This window comes from Bos mutus, chromosome 1 (assembly GCF_027580195.1).
Source record: "Bos mutus isolate GX-2022 chromosome 1, NWIPB_WYAK_1.1, whole genome shotgun sequence".
In the NCBI taxonomy this organism is placed as follows: Eukaryota; Metazoa; Chordata; class Mammalia; order Artiodactyla; family Bovidae; genus Bos; species Bos mutus.
The window spans coordinates 78,734,751-78,758,114 of record NC_091617.1 but is presented as its reverse complement, the minus strand read 5'-3'; the positions used below and the strand labels follow the sequence as shown (position 1 = coordinate 78,758,114).

Below are 23,364 nucleotides of genomic sequence, written 5' to 3'. Positions count from 1 at the left end.
CCACTTCCTACTCCAGGGGATCTTCTCAACCCAGGGATTAAACCTGCATCTCTTGTGTCTCCTGCATTGGCAGGTGGATTCTTTATCACTAGCACTACCTTTTAGCCAATGCATTGTGTTAATTTGTTACAATAGCAGTAGGAAGCTAAAACACAAGTAATAATAGAATAAATTTAAGCCTGAATTGAATTGGATGAGTTCACCTAGGGGTAGGGACTGACTCAAGCTACCCTAATTCCCAAAAGTCTAAGAATCCAAACTGACACTAATTTTAATAATTATTAACATTATTTTATCCAGGGTACCCCATTTCTAGGATCAGGATACCTAAGAATGAAAATGATATTTGCTTAGTAGTATAAAAATCAGAGTGGAGGAAATTATACTCTCTTTTCAGATATTTTTATCAAATAAAAATTATCCCTGGCCTGTTACTAGATGCTCCTGCTGCTCAATCTGAAGCACAGATTCTCTCTCACAGGAAGGCCTATAATCATTAGGTAGTTTTCTTTCTCTGGTTTTCCCTTATTATTTGTTCTAACAAGTCATAAAAACACCTTTCATCTTGTATCAATCAGGGCACACCTGAACACATTTTCCTGATAGACAAGATCAGTTGGAAGTCTCAGAATTAACACACATCTTGTATTAATTAATTACATCTGAAATTGGTATCTTTGAATATCTTGGGGGAAAAAAGCTATAGTTTCACTAACAACATTCAGAAGTCATCTCCAAGTAAGTTATTTCCTGGAAGCATTCCATACTTGATGGATGTCATACATTTCTGTTAAATTCCATTCCTGAGAACAGTATTTTCTGACATTCTCCTCAAATCCTTGAGCTATGCCCTACTTGGTTCCTGCAGACTCCTTGTCTTAGTACGGTTTTGAGATGTAAAAGAAATCTGGGTGTATGCACTTTTTTCAATGAGAAATTGCAGAGTCACTCTTGACTCATTACTGTCTTTAAGGTGTTATGTCTAATTGGTCATCAAATTCTGCCATGTTTTTTTCTTCCAAAATGTCTCTGGGTTTATTCCCTCACTGGGTCAGCCCTCCAACTCCCACACCATCTGATAATCATATTGGATCTCCCTGCCACCAAATAATATTGAATTCAACCAGTGAATGCCAAGATGGACTTCAAAAGTGGCCTCTCTGTCTATTGACCTTTGCCTGGCCCCAAACCTAGGCACTTACACCTCTATCCATGACCCTTGAAGAGCTGACATGGATTTCCATGCCAAGTACAGTGTATCCAACTGGCTTGCAATCTGTTCTCCACCTAACATTTTACTTTTCACTATTTATTTAATAATTATGCCAATTGGGTTGATATGCTACAGATCCTATCCAACAAGACCTTCCAAAAAGTTGGATCTCACTCCTAGACCCGCCCAGGTCTAACAGGAGGAGATGCCCAGGGGTTATGACACTTATCTAATGTGAGAACCACAGCAAGGTTCCAGGCTGGCTCTGTCACCTCCTTCCTAAGCCTCTCTCTAGAGTAGGGACAACAGTAACACTTATTTCCCTGGATTGTAAGGGTTAAATGTGAGTGCTACCGTCATTGTGTGAAGTCCAGGGCTCTTTTAACTCAGTCATGTGGGTTCTCAAATAGAAAAATAAGCAGCAATGAAACCTCTCAGGACTCTCAAATTTACCCGAGCAACTGAGGCAAAGGGCCTCTCAGACTCAGAAGACATTAATTCCTTACTGATTACCCTAGCATGCATGGATGCTAAGTCATTTCAGTCGTGTCCAACTCTGTGCGACCCTGTGGACAGCAGGCCACCCTAGAGCCAATCAGATATCTTGTTCTGCCCCCATGCGGTGCTAGAGTAAACAGAACCAAAGCATAGGTGGTTATTCTGTGAGCTGAATGAGAGCAAACCAGACCAGCCAGTGATTTCCATACCAGCAAATTCTCGGAGCACAAAAGGGTCATTTTGATGACAAAATACAAGACTCTTCAGTGGTAATATCTGCAGTGGGTCACCACATAGTACAAAAGAAAGATTATTTTATTCTAAAGTCTGAGCAGTTGATTCTGTAACTAACTGAGCTTTGACCTCACTTTCAAGATCTGTGCGTAAGCAATAGGACCTAAGACCCTCCACCCAACACGTTCTTCTATTTTATCTTCTCCAGGTTTTCAATGCTGCAAGAATTATGAGAGAGAAAAAGAAAAGGAACAAGGGAGGCAAGGAGAGAAGGAAAGGGAGAAAGAGAGTTTAGCTTAGAGTTGAAAACTTCAAAAAATTGAAGGATACATCTTATTAGTAAGGATAATAAAGATAATAACTAACTTATCTTAGAGCTGCTCTAAGTCTACCTGGTTATCTTAGAGCTGCTCTAAGTGAACACTACCAACCATGATGTCTATCTTCCATGACCACCGGCCTCATAGAATTCAGAAACTCTGCACTCAGGGTTGCCTCATAAAAAGGATTAGCTCTGAAAAGTTCCAAGAACTAGGATGTCTTTCAAATGCCAAGACATCAAGTTTCAGGCAGGCATCCTGGCTCTCTCCAACTTTGGGCCAGTCTGCCTACTTGAAATGAGAGGCTATAAGCCAAAGCCTCCCAGAATGCCTAGAGGCTAGAATTCCTATCAAATTACAGGAAGTGCTCAGGTTAAAGGTTTGTTTCCTGTCCAGACAGTGATCTTCCCTTTAGTGTCCACTTCCTTCCCTTGTTGACAAGATGTGCTTAATGACATAAGAATCCCTGGAACCTATTTTTTAAAGTTTAAGGTAGAATCTAGCCTTCCTGACCTCCAGAACTCTGGTCCTCCCAGGAGAAGATACAGACAACCAAAGGAACTGACAGCCCATGTGAGCTCAGAGAATGGGAGCCATGGGCAGGAAGAAGAGAAGGGTTCATGACAGGCCTTCCTCTTTAATGCTATCATTGAGGCTAATGAAAAGCACCAGGACATTATTACAATGAAATTCATCCCAAGTCAAGCTGGTATGGAAGTCAGGGAATATGTTAGCCTGTATTTAAGCAAAGAGGAACTGTGTGTCTGCCGTAAGTTATGATAGAACAAAAACCGAGACAATCAAAGCTGCATGCCTAACTCCCAGGGCTAAAAAGAATTTTTTTCTGTCTATCCTGTTCCTCGATCTGCTGTTCCAAATTATCACAAACTCAGAATTTTAAAACAACATGCATTTATTCTCTTACAGTTCTGGAGGTGAGAAGTCCAAGATCAATTTCACTGGGTCAGAGCCCAGACCTCAGAAAGCGAGTGCTCCTTTCAGAAGGTCTAGGGGAGAATCTGGGTCCTGGCCTTTTCCAGTTTCTAGAGCTGCATTCCTTGGCTAAACCTTCTTCCTCCAGCATCTTTGTGTCTTACTTAGCTCCTTACCTTAATCTGTCTCAAATCGTTCTCTGCCTCTCTCTTATATAAGGATGCTTGTGAATACATTTAGGGTCCACGCAGACTATTCAGGATAACCTTTCAATCTCAAGGTCCTTAATCACATCTGCAAAGTCCCTTTTGCCATATGAGGTAACATTCACAGATTCCAAGAGTTAGGATGTGGGTCTCTTTAGGAGGCCTCATTCAACCTATCACAAGTGCCCTTGACTTTGTCAGATATGGAAGTGGGTGGAGGATCCAAGGAAGCAAGAAAAAGTGGTGAATCTGACACCTCCCAAAGTAAAATTAACCTGAGGGCTCAGCAGTGTGACTCAAGGTCAGGAAGTTTGCAGACACAATCTCTTGTAACATCTCCAAAGGTTATTCCAGTAGGAGTAAGACTCAGATGGAGATCCAGAATGGCGTGTTGGCAGACAAACACATTCCTTGAGCCATGACCTCAAGCAGGTGGTGGTAAAAGGTTGCTGCTGCGAGCCGTGTGTTACTCTCGAATTGGTGACCTCCGGAAGAGAGGATTTTGATCTGAGGTCAGAGACGAGGCTTGGCTACTTGGAGCCTTTTGTGTAGCAAAGTTCTATTGAAGTATAACAGATAGAGGGAAAGCTTCTGACATAGACGTCATAAGGGAACAGAAAAAGTGTCCCTTGCTGGTTTTTAGCAAGGCATTTTATGTCTGTTGGTGAGCTTCTAATCAGATAAGAGAAACACCTCAAGGCTGAGGGAGTTTCACCAGGCCCCTCTCCCACAATGTGCATTTTTGAGATAGGATGGCACAAGATGTGTCATCCCTGGCCATAAAACAATTGACATGAATATTGGTTTGTTGAGCCATTATCAGCCCAAGGTTTGAGAAAAGAAAAAAGGTTAGTCTTAGGCAGAACTGGTTTCATCAACAGAGAAGGGAGAAAAAAAATAAAGTCTGCCACTTGCAGAGTACTTCCTCCTGACACTAGGGGACCTCTGCCATCCTACCTGTTATCCTCTCTGTGGTACCCTGAAGGTCTGTGCACTAGGGCCACTCACCTTCATTTTATAAGGGTTTATGACCTTCCTGGAAGACTGGCTAGATTTTCAAGCCCATCCTAAGTCCATTGACAATTTCAGCCCCTGCCCTGGAAAGAGTGGGAAATGGGAAAGAACAAGCATGGTGTAACACATGCCGGACCCTCCACTCCTGCACCCAGTTTTGAGCCAATGTCTTAGGATCAACCAAGGGCAGATACCAGAGTGACAGATGGTTCCAGAGGCTTCATGAGATTCTGAAATAAGTGTGCACTATCTCAGTGCTGGGGCCATGTAGATGACGTTCTGGAAAATGTGTCTGGGAATCCTGTGCTTCCCAGGGTAACTTCAGACCCTATCTGGGCTGGAAAAGCCTCAATCTGGGATCTTGGGGCCTGCAGAGCCATTTGTCTGAATTAGTGCACCTTCCAGTAGAAAGCCTTAGTCACAAGACCCCAGGGCTCATTCCCAGAGACAGACAGAAAAGAAACAAAGGAAGGCAAACCTCTAAGTCTTAGGTCCCGGACTAATATGTCTTCCTCGTATGTAACAGATCCCATCCCAATGAATCTGCACATTAGAGATCTATACCCTCTGTATTCACCCTGCCCAATACCCAGTTCCCTTCCAAGCTTCAGGGAGTCTTAGAAATACCAGAGTTCATGGGTTGACTTGTCCATTCTTACTCTATACAAAGAAAGATGACCTGGACATCAATGAGCCATGGCCCCCTTTCTACTTCTAAAGGCACTCTTTTAACTCCCTTTATCCTTCCCAGTTGAATCCTCTCACTCCTGAATGTCCAATATTCTGGGTCTTGGACTTGTATTTAAATCAAGTCTTCTGACTATCTTATTGGGTCCAGCATTTTAATTGCCTTCTTTTCCTATTATTTGATGTCTTCTTTTTATTTAATGACTTGCAAGAGCTCCCGTGGCACCCAGATTATATAAGTGCCAGGGCTGGGATAAATGATGCCAGCAGCTTTACAGCCTGGAAGGAAAACATTTAAAGAGAATTTAATTTCATTTTACTTTCCTTTCAGCATGCAAAGACTCAAGGAAAATGATGTGAGAGTTTTCTGGTTTTTTTTTTTTTTTTCCTTTCTGAAACAGGGGAGAATTTGCAAGAGGAAAAAAGCTTTTTTCTAATACCAGTTTATTACCATTTTTTTAAAGGCACTCCAAATACGAAGTGAATTGGCATAGCCATTTCTTTATCGTTCTTAATATGAACAATCCAGTATGATTGTCTTTAAATGCATCTCTGGGGCTTCAGCTATTTTTAATTAGTGTGGTTTTAAGTTTTTGTTTTTTCTTTTCTTTTTTTTTTTTTACTGTTATCATTCTAGTTGACTTGTTTTCAATCTTCACACTCCATCAGTCTCTGCCTCTACATCACCTAACTCTTCTATACTCCCCATCATATTCACCCAGGGTTTTATAGAAACGGAAATTCTGAATTATCTCTGTGTATAGAGATAGATGTCTGTGGTTCTTTCTCACCGCCTCCCATAGCCCTCTCACCCTCATACATAGAAACAGAATTAAAAGTTTATAAGGATATGTTCCCTCATAATGAGGAAAAATCCAATAAGCTGTATCATAAAAAATGACTCATAGAATTAGAGGTGGGAGACTATATTTTAATGTTTCTCCAATCCTATAGGGAAGGAAACTGAAGTCCAGCCTGGCTGAAATCACTGCCTCAGTTAAAGACCACGCTGGCCTCCAGGCTTGCACCAGGCCACCCACCTGCTCTGAACTGGTCTCTGAAGGATGCAACAAGGCAGCAACTACAGGACCTGTTCTTCCATTCCATCACTTCCCCAACTCCCATCCCTTCTCCCCAGGAGAGCTGGGTGGTGCTCCAGCATTTCTTTTCCCAGGCACTGTGGTCATGTTCTTGAGTTGAAAGATCCTAGGGCTGAAAGTCAAAACGCCCCAGTTCTAGTCACCTTTGATACTAATCAATCCTATATTATTGAATGAATCATTTAAGTCTCCAAATTTCCATTTTCTCCCCATGAATGGAAATAATATCTACCTGACCTACAGCACAGGATGATAATTAAAAACTTTCCCATTTTTAAAATTTCTTCATCCTTTGCTTCCAGCACACCTTTCTCTTCTAGTCCAGTCCATTCAACCTCCTCTCTGATGTTATTCTCTTCTACTGCCTCCCACTAGGGGCTCCCCTCAGGGTTCCATCTTCCCTCCATTTCTCCATTGACTCTGCATACTACTCCTGGAAAATTTCACCCCTCAGCTTCATTACCATCCATGAATTATGATTCCCAAATCTCATCTTCAGCCCAGACCTCACTGCGGTAACGTCTCTCTTCGCCATTCCCCTTTGGTGGTCCTCAGTACCTAGAGTCAACATACTGCCATACACCTAAGCCTTTCTTCCTCTATTGTCTTGGAGAATGGCCCTCCATGCTACTCTGTCGCTTACATTTAGGAAGTGGAAACTAAATGACAGGGACCTACTGTATAGCACAGAAAACTATATTCAACATCTTATAATAACCTATAATGGAAAAGAATCTGAAAAAGAAGAATATACATATATATATATATAAATGAATTGTTTTTCTGTACACCTGAAACATTGTAAATCAACTATTCAATTGAAAAAAAAAAAAGTAGAAACCAAGAGTTTCCACCTAAATGCCCAGCCACATTGTATATGCTATAATATTCGATTATGTCTTTCTCCTGAAGTCTTTTTTTCCATTTCATCCCATTTTACCCACCCTCATTGTCTAGTTAAGGCTCTATTTGTCTCTTACCTAGACTATTTCAACTATCCCTAACCTACCTTCTCTTTTTCTGATTTATTCCTTTCCAATTTATTTTCCACATCACCATCTTAGTTAACTACCCAAAACACAATTCTGATCATTTTATTCTCAGTGTATTTAAAGTCCCTAATTATCTGAAAAACAAAAGTAAAAGTCTTTCACAATGTCCTTCATGCTAACCCTCCAATTTCATCTATTACCTTACCTCCATTAACATACATGCAGAAACACACATACACACACACACACACACACCATCACTACCACCACTCCTACTTCACCCTTTGGCACTACCACCATTCTCAGTTCTTATGAAAAACATCCAATCTACTTATAGAAGATAACTTTTGGATTATCCTTTCAGCTTTCAGGCTCCCTTCTTTGAAGATTTCACCCATAGTGGAGAGCTTTGAACACCATGCTTGTACTACCTGATCTTCCCAATCTTGTTTTGTTGGTAGGGCTGGAGTAGATTCTGGACCCAAGCAGAGTCAAGTACCAAAAATGTAAACTGAGAGCTATAAACTAGACATCTATGGTTCTGAGAATTCCTTTTCTGTTCTTGTTCAGCCCCGTTATGTGGCCTGACATTACCTTGCCCTTGGGGTCTATGGCATGCCCATGGTTCCCAATCATGCATTCCTGTTCATATTCAAGCAAGTATGAAATGGGTTTCTTATACTTGCCTACAAATGAGTCTGAGTCACAAGTCAATGTGCTTAGTATCTGCTTTTCCTCTGACTGAATTATCTTCAACTCTTTTCATCTTCTAGTCATCCTCAGGACCTAGCTCAAGCATGGCCTCCTCTGCACACACATTCACTTACTCCTGCCTATGAACTGCAACTGCATTTGCTATCATACTTAATCATGACTTTGTTTACAAGACAGATTTTCCCAGAAGACTATGAGCTCCTTCAGGGCAGAGATGAGGCCATAATTACTGTTCCAGCGCTACAGGAGAGCTTCACACACAGGAGACACTTAGTACATTTATCTTGAGTGAATGAGTTGATACTTATAGAAGTGCTCAGAAAACTATTAAGGGCAACACATCATTAGATGCAATTTTTAAAGAAAGCAATAATCTTCATGTATAAAACAAAGGTCTTATTCTCTAATCACTAGATGATTCCCTCTGTCCTAAAATTCTGATTAATGCTTTGTCCTGAATATAAATGTATTATTGATATTATCAAGTTATAAGCTTCCCACAAAAAGTAAGACAAACACAAGAGGAAAACCAGATACTGAAGTTGCTACCAATTTAGAGAAACAGAAGGCTATATGATAATGGATCAACCTTCAAAATGGCTCTCCATCTCTTATTTAAAGTCACTTTAAGGTTGAATTGTCAAAAAATATTTTGACCACCTATTTTAACATTTTGTTTTTGTTCTGGGGCTGCAGAGTATAGCAAAACCTCTTTGTTTTGACTCCTGCAAATACATTTTAGTTTCTGAAAGACAATGAAAAATATTCACATCCCATCTCAAAAGAGATTCGTTCTTCCCCCATCCATCTCAGGGAAAGATTTGACTCTGCATTAACTATGAACAAGCAACAGCTCAAACTGCTGTTTGAGGGCCAAGGAAAATCTAAATCAGAGTAATACACCTCAAAGCTGATCCATCATTCTTGGGACTTCTCTGGTGGTCCAGTAGTTAAGAATCTGCCTTACAATGTAGGGGATGCATGTTCAATTCCTGGTTGGGGAACTAAGATCCCACATGCCTCAGAGCAGAGCAATTAAGCCCTCACACTGCAACCAGAGAGTGCAGTCTCTGTGCCACACTGAAAGATCCCATGTGCCACAACTAAGACCCCACTCAGCAAATAAATAAATAATTTTCTAGTGTCTAAAAAAAAACTGATTCATCGTTCTTGAAATGCTCCCTGCATTTTCCCACTCTGTATGTTTGCCTTTGTCCCCTCAGTATGGAGTAACAGTCACACGCATCAGCTCTCCACCAACTGTAAAAGCTCAGCTCTTCCAGTTTCCCTGCATGGGAACATTTTTTCTCTTGGCTGCTCTCAGGCAACAACTGCTTCACACCTTACCTGTAGAACTTCCTACACTCACCCTTGAGCTTGTCAACCTTCCACCCTGTACTGGGCTCCTCAAGGTCAAGGTCTGAGTCTCTGAATACTCATAGCATCTGGTTGGTGCCTCAGCACTCAACAGTACTTCGTGTAACTAAATAGAAAGAAAATGTTATTCACCAGTCCTTCTTGAAGACTGCATGACACTGCACTTGTTTTAAAACTAAGCCCAGCTAGAATTGGGAAATCCAGTTACCCAGTTCTACTCATTGTGTCTTAGGTTAGCAGAAATTGACCACACAACCTTCCTAAGCACCACTTCCTAACTCTTACCTCCCCAAGCACCATATTGTCTTAAATTCTACCATTAACTTATGTGATGGTTAGATAGCACCACCAACTCAATGGACATGAATTTGAACAAACTCCAGGAGACAGTGGAGGACAGGAGCCTGGCGTGCTCCATTGAGTCACAACAACAGCAACTTATGTCCAGTTGATACCTACAAGTGTCTTGGGGAAGATGATATAGAGAGCACTGGTAAAAAAATAATGAGAGCTAAGTTTTACCCTGAATGTAACATCGAATACAATACTTTTCCTACCTAATCCTCACCTTTGCCATCTATATCAAAAAAGGAGTTCTCCGTATTTGAGAAAATATTTTCCCATGATTTGGTGACAGTAACAAAATAAAAAAGCCAGCACAAATTAGCTTTCAACTAACATGTAATCAATATAGCCAAGGTACCATGAGGCAGAGTCCACCAAAAAAGAAAAGTTGGTAGATATAACCCTTTTCTTAGAAATCTTTCTTTCTTGAACCTTTAGAATATCTTTTTTTTTTTTTAAATTCTTAGGAGACAAAAACAAAAGATAGAACACATACTCAATGGCATGCAGAAATGGGTGAAAGCATTGAAATATGTGTCATTTGCAAAATAATAGAATTGGGGATGGCTAGGAGGAAGAAGAGAACATGTAGGGGCAGTCAGGGGCCAAAGCATGGGTGCTCTCTGCAAATATTTGGAGGACTTCCCCTGAAGGAGTGATTAAACTTTGTCTAGCTGCAAAGTACCTCAGGAGGGAATGAGTCCTCCACCACTAGAGAAATTTAAGTCTGGGTGACAGATACCTGGATAAGGATATGGTAGAGCAAGTATAGGAATCGAATAGGGGATTAGAACACAGTATCAAGGACAGGTTCAAGTTCTGAGCCATGGGTTAGCGGATAGCCAGGAAATACTATGATTCTTTCTCTTAGGTCCAACCATATGTTGCTCAGGCCTGGATCAGAAGGGTATTGGTGAACCTCTGAGTGGGGGAGCTGGACAGAACTGTTACAGTAATGAAATTCGCCAAATACAAATTTACCAGATTCCTAAAGAGGCTTATAGAGGTTAAACAGCTTTAGGCTGTAATGGCCCCTGGCCTGGCCCCAATGAACAATTGATTTTCTTTGTGAGTTGATCCACCCAGGCAGATAAAGCCCTTGCCAGTTAACCTCCAGGTTAGTCTTTTTTTTTCCTGATTCTCTTTATTTTTTTGAATTTTTTAAAAATTAATTTTATTAGCGTATAGTTGCTTTACAATGTTGTGTTAGTTTCTACTGTACAGCAAAATGAATCATCCATACCCCCTTTTTGAAATTCCTTCTCATTCAGGTCACCACAGAGCCTTAGGTAGAGTTCCCTGTGCTATGTTGCTGCTGCTGCTAAGTCGCTTCAGTCGTGTCCGACTCTGTGCGACCCCATAGACGGCAGCCCACCAGGATCCCCTGTCCCTCGGATTCTCCAGGCAAGAACACTGGAGTGGGTTGCCATTTCCTTCTCCAATTCATGAAAGTGAAAAGTGAAAGGGAAGTCACTTGGTTGTGTCCGACTCTTCACAACCCATGGACTACAGCCTACCAGGCTCCTCCATCCTGGGGATTTTCGAGGCAAGAGTACTGGAGTGAGGTGCCATTTCCTTCTCCACTGTGCTATGCAATATGGGATAAAGAAAAGGTGGTACATATATACAATGAAATATTACTTAGCCCCCAGGTTAGTCTTGATTCAGCTCCTTCCGGATAGAGATTGAAATAGCACGTTTCAGTTTTTCAATCTAGTGTCTGATTGGTTCAGCTCCCAGTCTCCCTTAGAACCACATGATGGGAATTTATGCTAGCTGGGATAAAGGGAATTTAGAAATACCTGCTGAGATTCAGAGTATTCTCTTTATAGACCATTTCCAAAGAAGCAATTTTAGTGAGGCCAAATCTTGATGAGATGAATAAGGACAGAGAGGTAATAAGTAGATGGGCTTAATTATATGGATTTTCAAGTGTACAAGCTACAGTGCAAAAGTTACCTTGAAACATGGAAGGAACTCTTTTGGCTGACAGAAAGGGACTATGAGACCAGCAGAATTATTTTGATTTTAGATTTCTTCTTTGGTAAAGACAGATCATTCAGTCTCATAGTACTGAGGAAGTTCTAAAGACATCAACAGCTTCTCTCCCAAACAAATTTGAAAAAAATCAAATGTTTATCAATAGAGAAACACATAAATAATTTGGATATATTTGTATAATGAAATATTATGCAGAAGTTAAAATGACTGAAACATATGAAAGATTATAACTAAGATTGTAACTAAAGATTATAACTAAGCTACAATGTATAAAGACTGTTAAAGTACAAAGCAATACAATGTATTATTTATGATCATGGAAATTGCAGCCCACTCTAGTAGTCTTGCCTGGATAACCCCATGAACAGAGGAGGCTGGCGGGCTATAGTCCATGGGGCCCCAAAGAGTTGGACATGACTGAGCAACTGAGCATACACATGCATATATAGTAAAAGTATAAAATCCTGGACAGGAAGAAAACACATTAAATTCATAAGAGTGCTTGGCTCTAACAGAAGAGAGAGGAATAAGAGCATACCTGATGATGAGATCAAAGGAGACTTCTACTTTATTTGTGAATTTATTTGAGAAATCTTTTGGTATGAAACATAAAAATTTGAAAAATTAAACATCTTATTCACCATGGTGACTTTCCTGTTACCACCCAAGCTTTTTCCTTTATTGTCACATAATAATGATTCTCAAAATGTAGTATGCATCAGAATGTCTTATCCCAGATGATCCCTCAAACAGTTTTAAGTTTCACTGTGATTGGTCATGTGCCCAAGTCATCAACCCATCGCTACGATCAGGGGATGATATATTGTGAATGGCTTAATCCATTCTAGTCTCCATCCTGGACTAGAAGTGGAGTCATTCCCATTTCCACATGGCTGAGCATGCACAGAAGGTGGATTACAAAAAGTAACTCGGGGTGCTGCTCTCCAAGAGAAGAATGAGTGTTAGAGAAGAACTGAGAAGAGGAGGAAGAAGAAGGCAGAAGCAACACCAGAAATCTGTCCATTGAAACCATCTACAATAGGAGAGCCATGAATAAGTGTTTTCATAAATCATATAAGAAAAAGAGCATGAGAGCCAGGAGATTCCAGAAGATTTCTTAAAGGCTATAGAACTTGAGTTCTCTTACTTATGAGTCCATCATGCTAACGCATGTATAATAACAAATAAAAATGAGAATGATGAAGATGTTGGTGGTTAGTTTGGTAAAATCATCACATTTCATCCTTGTGTTTGGGGAGATTGTAGACGGAAAAATGAAGAAAGATCTAGGAAGAAAGTCCTAGTTAAATTCATAAATCTTGAGTCTCATAATACGCCTTTTGTAGTCAAATAAATCCTTACCAGGAGATAGCAATTCTAGGGTAGCTTAATGTTTTTTTCATAGAGTGTGCCATTTGACCTCAATGTAGCATTGGAAATGAAAATGTACTTTTACACATTTTTTTTATACAGGAAAGATAGAATTAAACACCCATTAACCGGGAACACATTATCTTTCTTAACTATTTGAACTTTATTTTAAAAGCTTGAATTTCTTGAAATATTATTAATTTTAATGAACTATTTAATCTCTAGATAACAATTTCACCATCTTAATGGGCCATATTCCAGAGACATGTGAAGCTAATAGGAATGAGGTGGCCACCCACATGACCTAGAATATTTATCTGAGACCTTGAGGGATGTATCAGCTTCAGTGGTATAAAAGGCTACTTAGTAACAGCTTGTCTCATTTATAAGTCTCAATGAAAATTTTCAGGTTTCTACATCCCAGCTTCAGGCCAGCTTTTCACAGGATATACCTGCAAGGCCAGAGGAAAGAATATACAGTCACTACCCAGGATTAAGTGAGGCAGATGTCATGACCTGTAAACTAAAGAAGGACTGATGGATTTGTAATTACTTCAAGCAAAAAATACCCACAGCCTGGGTAGTACTAAAACTTGTGTGTGTGAGACTGAGTGGGAAAAAGATGTGCTTAAAGCCTAGAGCTATTAATTTTATTTGTTTGTTTATTCATTCCTTTAGCAAGACTAAGACTATGATATGGAACATGTGGAAAAACAGATTACAGGGAGTTCCTTGGAAATAGTGCTCCTAATGAAGTAACAGAATGAAACCCCAATCCCAGAGCCTAAATCCATTTTTCCTCTGACAATAATAGAGTAGTAATGCCCATTTGTGTATGTATAGAAGGGCAAATTAAGATGATCTGAAGCTGATCTGCTCTTAATTTGCCCAGCAAGTTACAAGTTCCCTTTAATTCACCTCTTTCCCCTAAAATACTCTGGAAAGTGTCCTGGATTGGAAATCAGACACCTATTTCCAGCTCCATCACTCACCAGTTACTGACATCTTGGACAAGCTATATAATCTCTCTTTTCCTCAGGCTCTTCATATATAAAAGGAATATAAACACTTTTCAAGCTTACCTAGATTATATTGCAAAAGTGTGTATTATATCATTATATACCTATAATTTATTCATTCCACCAAGGGTAGAATCACTTTGACTTTCAAACCATAATTTAAAACTAATGAGGAGAATAATTTATAGAGAAAAAAGTGAGGAAGCTACTGGAGCCTCTTTTTACCCCTAACACTCTAGATGGTTTTTGCATGCTCAGTCGTGTCCAGCTCTTTGCAGCACCATGGACTGCATGCTCCTTGGGGCATGCTCCTCGGTCCCTGGGATTCTCCAGGCAAGAATACTGCAGTGGGTTGCCATTTCCTTCTCCAAGGGAATCTTCCTGACCTAGGGATCGAATTTGGGTCTCCTACATTGCAGGCAGATTCTTTACTGTCTGAGCCACCAGGGAACCCCAACAGTCTCGACAAACCTCCATTATAGCATTTGCTCATTTATAAGGAATATGTCTTATCTCTTAGACTCGGTTCCCTGAAAGCATACCATACAAACATTTTTCCCAGTGTCCAGCAAGTCCTTGACCCTGAGGCACATTCTAGGTAACAAGAAACTGAACACCTGGAATTAAGGCACTCATTCTCACTTACTGCAGAAGCAGAGGAGGTCACTGAGGTGTCTCCTCCTGGGTCCCATGGATGTGTATCATAACGTCTTTGAAGACCACCTTCCTAGGCACAGCCTTGTCTCCTGGCTATGATTCCATCTACCACCTGCTAGGGAAGGACTTAGTCTGTCTAAGTCCTTTGCTTCTTGGGTCTGTCTGTCTTTGCTTCTTGGGTCTAATTTAGTCAAAGATTGTCTCCCATGAATTTCCTTTTTCTTCATCCATATCTTTTCCATTTCTTCCTAACATTTTTTCTATAACTATGGGAAGCTATTTTGTATCAACTGTCTCACTTTTTCTCAGATGCAGACCAGTTGTTTGGGGGAAGGTGAAGAAGTTCCAGGGACAAAATCAACTAATGGAACACAACAATTAATGGAACATAACAATTATTTAGAAGGTCAGATTCCTTGAGGGACAGTGTAGGAAAATCATCAAAATAACCCTGAGGTATAAGAGGGGGAACTTTGGCTTTGTTCAGACTCTACATCAACTTACTGCATATCCCGGGCAGTATCTCCATATGTCAGCCTCCAGTAAAATGAGTGCTGAGGAAGAGATGATCTCGGGGCTCTTCTTATGTCTACTATTCAGAATTAAAGGTATATTTTTATATCATCATAAAACAGAATTATCTCTATATTGGAGAACAGTTTGAGTCAAGGCCAAAAAACTGGTCCTGTATTAGGACCAAGTGTGAATTTGCATGATCCTAAAATAAGCGAATGTTATAAAAGTGCTAATGAATCTGATTCTCTATAACTGTGAGCCCATAGCTGGTGGACAGTTAAGCAGATCCTATTTGAGGAACTCTGTAAAATGGTTAAAGAAAACTGGACTAATTTCAGCATGCAAAATGAGTGAGTCTGCGAGTCACATACTTCAGTGGTTATCACAATTATAACCATGTGCTGTGTCTTTCTGGAGTCACACCAGCATCATAAAGAGTAACCACGAATGCCATTTTCCTGTGCCATTCTTGAGAAAAACTTTCATTGCCTAGTAATAGAGATTTGTTTCACAGGAGACAAGCTCCTGGATCACTCATTTATTCTTCAGTGAACGCTAAGAACCTGCTGTGTGCAATGCCTGAGGTACTGCTTTCACCTTACATACGTATCTGACATATATTTAGTCATTGGATGGTCATACACAAATGCTTTCTAACATATACTCATGTAACTATTAATATAACCAATGCGTTAAAGTGATATGTAAGCACCTTGGAAGATATGCAGATTAATAGAGAAGGGAAATATCCCAATTGAGGGCTCAAAGCAAGACTTTTATGGAACAAGAAGCATATAAAACAAATCTTAAAGGCTGGCTTAGATTCAGGCCTGCAAAAATGACAGGAAATAGCAAAAGCAAAGGAAGAGAGGCTAGAAAACACAGCACATGTGATAATAAAAATAACACCCAATGTGACATCTAACTTACCAAGCATTTACTACATGCTAAGACCTATAAACACACGGTCTTGCTGAATCCTCATGACTCTAAGGGATTGGTTTTATTAGTATTCGTGTTTTCAAATGGGGAAACTTGAGGCCCAGAAAACAAGAGCACCTTGCCCAAGCTCTCCCATTAAAAGAAATAGTAGATAGTTTAGGACTGCTGAAGCCTGTGGCTGTGTTAAGAGGAAAAAAAATATAATCTGAATGATTCATTGTGGTTAGATGATAAACAGTCTAGAATATTAGACCCTTCCAGTGAATAAAACTTAAGAGGAACACAAATGAACTAAGTGGGAAGTAAAATGTAAAGCCTTCTATATATTAAGCAAACTAACAAACTATGCTCCATATCTTGATTAAAATGACAAAAAATCAGTACTCCCTTAACTCTTTTGTCAATATCAAAGCACAAAAAGGCAGGCACATCTGGAAAGGGTATGAGTACCTTGCCAGTATGACCTCCTACTTAAAAAAAGAAAAAAAAAGAATTTGTTTATTTGCTTGGCTGTGGCATGTGGGGTCTTCATTGTGTCATGTGAGATCTTTCATTGCAATGTATGGACTCTAGCTGCAGCACACTGGCCCAGTTGTTTCAGGGAATATGGGATCCTAGTTCCCAACCCAGGGATCAAATCCATGCCTTCCACACTGCAAGATGAATTCTCGATCACTAGAACACCAGGGAAGTACCTATGACTTTCTGCTTTTGCAGGTGACAAAACTGAGACTGAAAGAGACCTAACTCTGATTAAATGTTCATTCAATTTAATGTTTAAATAAAGAATAAATAGACATATGTGGGCACATAGCTATATAATTACTGCCAATTATTTCCATACTATTGTTGGGAACGGACAACTAAAGATGATACTAAAAACTTAGAATCTCCTGGCACTCATAGAATCTATGCACTGCTCAAAAAACACTTAAATTGTGTTCTCTTCTGGGCTTTAATCATAGTAATGTGATTATATCACTCTACTGAGTTGTGAACCGTGAACTTCCAGATGTTCAAGCTGGATTTAGAAAAGGCAGAGGAACCAGAGATCAAATTGCCAACATCTATTGGATCATTGGAAAAGGAAGAGAGTTTGAGAAAAGCATCTACTTCTGCTTTATTGACTATGCCAAAGCCTTTGTGTGGATCACAGCAAACTGTGGAAAATTCTGAAAGAGTTGGGAATACCAGACCACCTGAACTGCCTCCTGAGAAATCTGTATGTAGGTCAAGAAGCAACAGTTAGAACTGGACATGGAACAACAGACTGGTTCCAAATCGGAAAAGGAGTACGTCAAGGCTATATGTTGTCACCCTGCTTATTTAACTTATATGCAGAGTACATATGAAATGCCAGGCTGGATGAAGCACAAGCTGGAATCAAGATTGCTGGGAGAAATATCAATAACTTCAGATATGCAGATGAAACCACACTTATGGCAGAAAGCGAAGAAGAACTAAAGAGCCTCTTGATGAAGGTGAAAGAGGAGAGTGAAAAAGCTGGCTTAAAACTCAACCTTCAGAAAACTAATATCATGGCATCTGGTCTCATCACTTCGTAGCAAATAGATGGGGTAACAGTGGAAAGAGTGAGAGACTTTATCTTCTTGGACTCTAAAATCACTGGAGATGGTGACTGCAGCCATGAAATTAAAAGACACTTGCTCCTTGTAAGAAAAGTTATGACCAACCTAGACAGCATATTCAAAAGCAGAGACATTACTTTGCCAACAAAGGTTCATTTAGTCAAAGCTATGGTTTTTCCAGTAGTCATGTATGAATATGAGAGTTGGACTATAAAGAAAGCTGAGTGCCAAAGAATTAATGCTTTTGAACTGTGGAGTTGGAGAAGATTCTTGAGAATCTCTTGGACTGCAAGGAGACCCAATCAATCCTAAAGGAAATCAGTCCTGAATATTCATTGGAAAGACTGATGCTGAAGCTGAAATTTCAATACTTTGGCCACCTGATGTGAAGAACTGACTCATTGAAAAAGACCGTGATGCTGGGAAAAGTTGAAGGCAGGAGGAGAAGGGGACAACAGAGGATGAGATGATTGGATGGCATCACTGACATGATGGACATGAGTTTGAGTAAGCTCTGGGAGTTGGTGATGGACAGGGAAGCCTGGCATACTGCAGTCCATGGGGTCACAAAGAGTCGGACATGACTGAGCAACTGAACTGAGTTGATTGGTAACCAAACGTACCTAATGTATTTAACACAGACAGACTCCCCTCTAAGTGGACACCTTAATTCCCTCCTCAAGGTCTTATAAATAAAAGGGACACCAGTACCTGAAAGGATGTTCTGTTTTCACAGAGACTAGTTAGATTAGATTTCTCTTGTTTGATCAGCTGTTTAGGAATTAACGTCCACTAAGTCATGTTCATTAATACATTAAAAATGTGTATTATCTAACATAAATATTTTCTATAAAATAAGAAATTCCTCTTAGATATGTATATGCTCCCACTAGTAAGTTTGTACTCCAGAGACTTATATTGATTTTATGTGTTTATTGAGCTTCGGTAAATAAACTGCCTGCAATGCAAGAGACCCAAGTTCAGTCCCTAGGTAGGGAAGATCTCCTGGAGATGGGAATGGCTATCCACTCCAGTATTCTTGCCAAGATAATTCCATGGATAGAGGAGCCGGGCAAACTACAGTCCATGGGTTGCAAAGAGTAGGATGTGACTGAGCAACTATCACACTTTATGTGTTTATATTTAGTTTCTTATTTTAGCAGTTATTTTGAAATACAGTTGATAGTTAAAACACACTTCCTCAAAGGGACACCTTTTTAAGGTCTCTGTGAGTTAAATTAGCAATGTTTTTATCTGTCTTGAGCAATACCACTTAGTATGTTGTGTGCTCAGTTGCTCAGTCGTGTCCGAATACTTGTGACCCCATGAACTGTAGGCCACCAGGCTCCCCTGTCCATAGGATTTCCCAAGCAAGAATACTGGAGTGGGTTGTCATTTCCTCCTCCAGGGGATCTTCCCAACCCAGAGATCAAACCTGCATCTCCTGCACTGGCAGGCAGATTCCTTGCTATTATGCCACCTGGCAAGACCCGCTTAGTTTGTTATTATAGTGCTGATAATAATAGCTAGCGTATATGGAATATTTTTATTATTTGCATTTTTATTTGACTTTCACTTTCATAAAATCAAAAGAAGATCTGAGATCTCTCCTCTTATTCTGTGATTATGATATTGTACTTCAATACCTTTAAGAGTGTGACAGTCACTGAGGTGACCCAGTGCATGTGTTTCTTGTAACCCATAGCTCTCATGTTGGAATCTTATAATTAAACTAATATTTCCCTTGAGGAAAAAATTAGGAGCTTACTTTTAAAACAGAAGCAGCCATTTAACCTTGTTCAGTTACAAAGAGGATTGTCGAAGAAGATTTTAAAGCAATGTTTTTCTCTGGATAAATGTTCATAAATTATAAATACATTTTAAAAGCTCAGAACTTTATTTTAGCTATCTAAACCAGCTTCTTTTCTCTAACTTCTAAGTGATTTTTCCCTTTCAATTTTAATATATTATTTGTTTTACACATCAGCATGGTGGTTAGTTGGATATTTCAGCCTGCCTACCCATTAATACTAATATTCATTTCTACATATAATTTTAAGTGTATGTAAAATGTAATACATGTTTGTGGCAGCTGCTCCCAATAATTATCATTGGATTAAAATTAGAATTCATAAAATTATTTGAAATCATTTATGTTTTAAATAACCCAAATTATCAGAGTTACCAACTAAAACATAATCTTTATTACCACAGGGAATTTTAAACACTATATCTGTGAGATTTGGAGCATGTATATTAAATAACTTGACTGAAATCACAAATTAAGTCATATATCATTGAACAGAAATATTTAAGTCAATAAGAAACCAAAATCTTATTTTTCATAATTTCACCATAATTTTATTTTGTATTTACAGTCTTCAATTTCTAACACGAGGGTCTTATTGAGGATTGGAGGGATTGGGGAGGTGAGAAGGGGTTTGGAGAAGAGGAATCAGAGGTCTTATATGGGCAACAATCATTAATAAAGTTAACAGGATGTGAAAGTCTTCCAGAAGAAATTCTTGCAGCCAGCTTTGCGTTCTCGGGGTGCCATGGCCGGGTTTGAGTTAGCAGATCTCTGCAGCTCCAGCCTCATTTCATCCTGCTCAGCAGCCTGGGACAAATCTTCAGGCTCCAGGGCATCATTCTCTGTCTGGTTGGGTTCAGACAGCAGCTCTGCCAAGAAGTACTTGGCCAGTTCCTGCATGGGGTGGAAGGAAGACAGAAGGAAAGAGGATGAAAATGAGGATGGTGAAGAAGAAAAACCAGAAGAGCTTGGCTTGAAATACAGGTTTAACCACAACCAAACCCCAGTTTTCCCAGCTGTGGACTTTTTGTAACACTTAAAATCAGTTAAGGATGTAAAAAAACAAGGGCTGTTGCTACAGCCACAAAATTACACAAAGAAGCTTTAAAAACTCAAATGTTTCTGCAAGTTTTCTGCTTCTGTAGGTTTAAAACACACAAAGAAGGAAATAGATTGTTAGTTTTGCAAAGGTGAAACATAAGCCAATAGATTAGCTCAATGTCCACATCATGAGCTACAAACTAGAATTGTTCTTACCGTTTTTACTAAGCCACCTTTTAGGGAATGAGACCTTTCGCAACCGTAAACATGTTGTGTTCTGGCTGTACAGTGTCCTTTAGCCCCTAGTCCCGCTGCATGGGAGGGAGGTACTGCCTAGCCGCTTCAGAGGTCCGCGCTTTCAGCACCTGGGTCAGCACCTCCCGCGGTCAGTACCCGGGAGAGATGCCATTATCCCTTCGAGCTCAGTTAACCAAGGTCTTGGAATTGTCTTGAATGCCACAGAACTCACCTGAACTGTGACCTACTGCGCTGATCGGGAAAGAAAAAAAAAAAGGTAAAAAGGTATTCTGGACTTTGAAAGTTTTCCCGAGAGCTTTGGTGGCTAAGGGACCCAAAAAGGCACCGGCACTGTGGGAGCACCTCAATTCACCCAAGGAAGCAGGGGCAAGGCGAGGGAAAGTTAGGGGATTCGGGTGAGGGGAAAGAAGACGTCAAGGGAGTCTCCTTACCTGCTTGCCAGCGGCAGCAGCCAGGGATTTCTGCAGAAACTGACGGAGCCGGGGATCCGAGGGCGCGCCGGTGACACCGCCAAGAGCCAGGACGATGGAGAGCGCGGCCAGCGCGCACTGGAGGCGGCAGGACAGCATCTCGGCGGCGGCGGCGAAGCCGAGCTAGAGTGCGGTTGGTCAAACTCTAGGAGCTGATCGCAGGCAGCAGCGACGGCTCGAACCTTGCCTCTCCTAAAGCAGCTTGTGTGCTCTCCTCCGTCTCCCCCTTTTTAAACTCTCTCTCTGACGTCAGACGAGGAGGCGCCCCCAGATCTCACCAGCGGTTTTACGCACCATTACCCTCGTGAAATCAATCACAGAAGTGAGAGGAGGCTGCACAATCAAAAGTAGCTTATTAAAAAAAAATAAATCCTGTACATGCACAGGCCCACGCGATGCCACATATGTCACTCCATCTACACAATTTTTTATATTCACTCAGTGCTATGCACATACACATTCCATAGTCTCACTCATACATGTGCACATTCAATGACACACACTCAAACACTCAGCCTCTGCAGAAGCAAATGAGCCAGCACACCTAGCTGCATGCCCATAAATATACCAGACTACTCTATCCAGCATCATACTCAAACATTTTAGGAGAGGCAAATGCAAAAGTATGAGAGTGTAACAAGTGGAGACTGTCACGAGCATTCCTCGTGACAATGCATGTCAGAGCATTCCTCTAAGAACAGATTTGAAAATGGAATGTGGATTTCAGAAAGATTGAATCATCTTTCTCCATTATCTCTGTGAAAAGTCTCGTAGATAAGAAGTCATGGGGCTCTGAAAGAACTTCACTTCTTATAATGGAGAAGAAAGTACCTTAAGTTCACCCACCATCCCTCTTTCTCAGCAGCTGAAACACTTTTAGTCTACCTGCCTTTCCACCGTTACCCTCCCCTGCAAAAAATGCTAAAGGAAAAAAAGAAAAATTAATTTAATTTTTGTCCTTGAAACTTGGAACTAGAAAGAAATCTCAGAAACCATCTACTAAACCCCGGAGTTTGAGTCATTGAGCCTAGAAATGGGCAATGAATTACTCTGACTCACATAGTGCACAGCTGGGGCCAGGACCAGTCCTCCACACTTCAAGGCCAGGGTTCTTTTCACTCAACTTTGAGTTTCCTAATAGGTTCCTGACTAGTAGTAGCAGTTCTGGATCAGGGACTCCCAGTCTGGACATACAGAAGTCCAGGAACCCCCTGAACATGTGTGACCATTATTGTATGTTTCTGTGCAAAACAGCATTGACAGTACTCTCCCACTCCTCTCACAAATAAAAAGAAAGTTTGAGAAATGCTGGTCTAATTCTAGCTGTGGTCTGGTTAGATGTCTGCTATCCTGATCAGAGTTCTGGCAGCTTTTTTCCTTTTTTTTTTTTCCTCCATGAAATAATTCCTTATCAGGGAAGGGCCAGATGAACCCTGCAGGCTCTTATGAGACTTACAGTTTATAAGCTCCAAGCTCATAAAAGCTGAAAAAAATTACTGATTCTCCAGAAACCAAGTGAAGCAGAGAACATGACTAACCCTGTCTCCAGCCAGGCATCACATATGTATTCTCTATACTAGACCAAGACAGCGTTAAGAGGCAGAAGGGACTGGGAGGTGTACCGAATGGCTTGATTAGTTGTCAGCTTTTCCTTTTGTGTCTGCAAGCTAAGAGAAGGAGTGCCAAAGCTTCCAGGGCTTGGTGAGTCCAGACAAGTCCACGCACAAGTGAGGCATTAAAAACTCACTCACAAAAGGAGATAAGCTTTTGAATGCAGTTTTTGGCCTTCTTACAACCCTGAATATTTATTGGAAGGACTGATACTGTAGCTGAAGCTCCAATACTTTGGCTACCTGATTCAAAGAGCTGACTCATTGGAAAAGACCCTGATGCTGGGAAAGATTGAAGGTAAAAGTAAAAGAGGGCCACAGAGGATGAAATCATTGGTTAGCATCACTGACTCAATGGACATGAGTTTGAGCAAACTCCAGGAGAGAGTGAAAGACAGGGAAGCCTGGCGTGCTGCAGTCCATGGAGTCTCAAAGAGTCAGACATTA

The 23,364-nt window shown here is 40.5% G+C and overlaps 1 protein-coding gene across 1 annotated transcript; it reads right to left on the bottom strand.

Moving 5' to 3' along the window:
* Positions 1-20,063: 20,063 nt before the first annotated feature.
* SST (somatostatin) lies at positions 20,064-21,519 on the bottom strand. Its single transcript, XM_005899651.3, has 2 exons — positions 21,269-21,519; positions 20,064-20,432 (listed from the first exon to the last, which is right to left on the bottom strand). The coding sequence occupies exons 1-2, from the start codon at positions 21,404-21,406 to the stop codon at positions 20,220-20,222; spliced, it is 351 nt and encodes a 116-aa protein (XP_005899713.1). The 5' UTR covers positions 21,407-21,519; the 3' UTR covers positions 20,064-20,219.
* Positions 21,520-23,364: the final 1,845 nt, after the last annotated feature.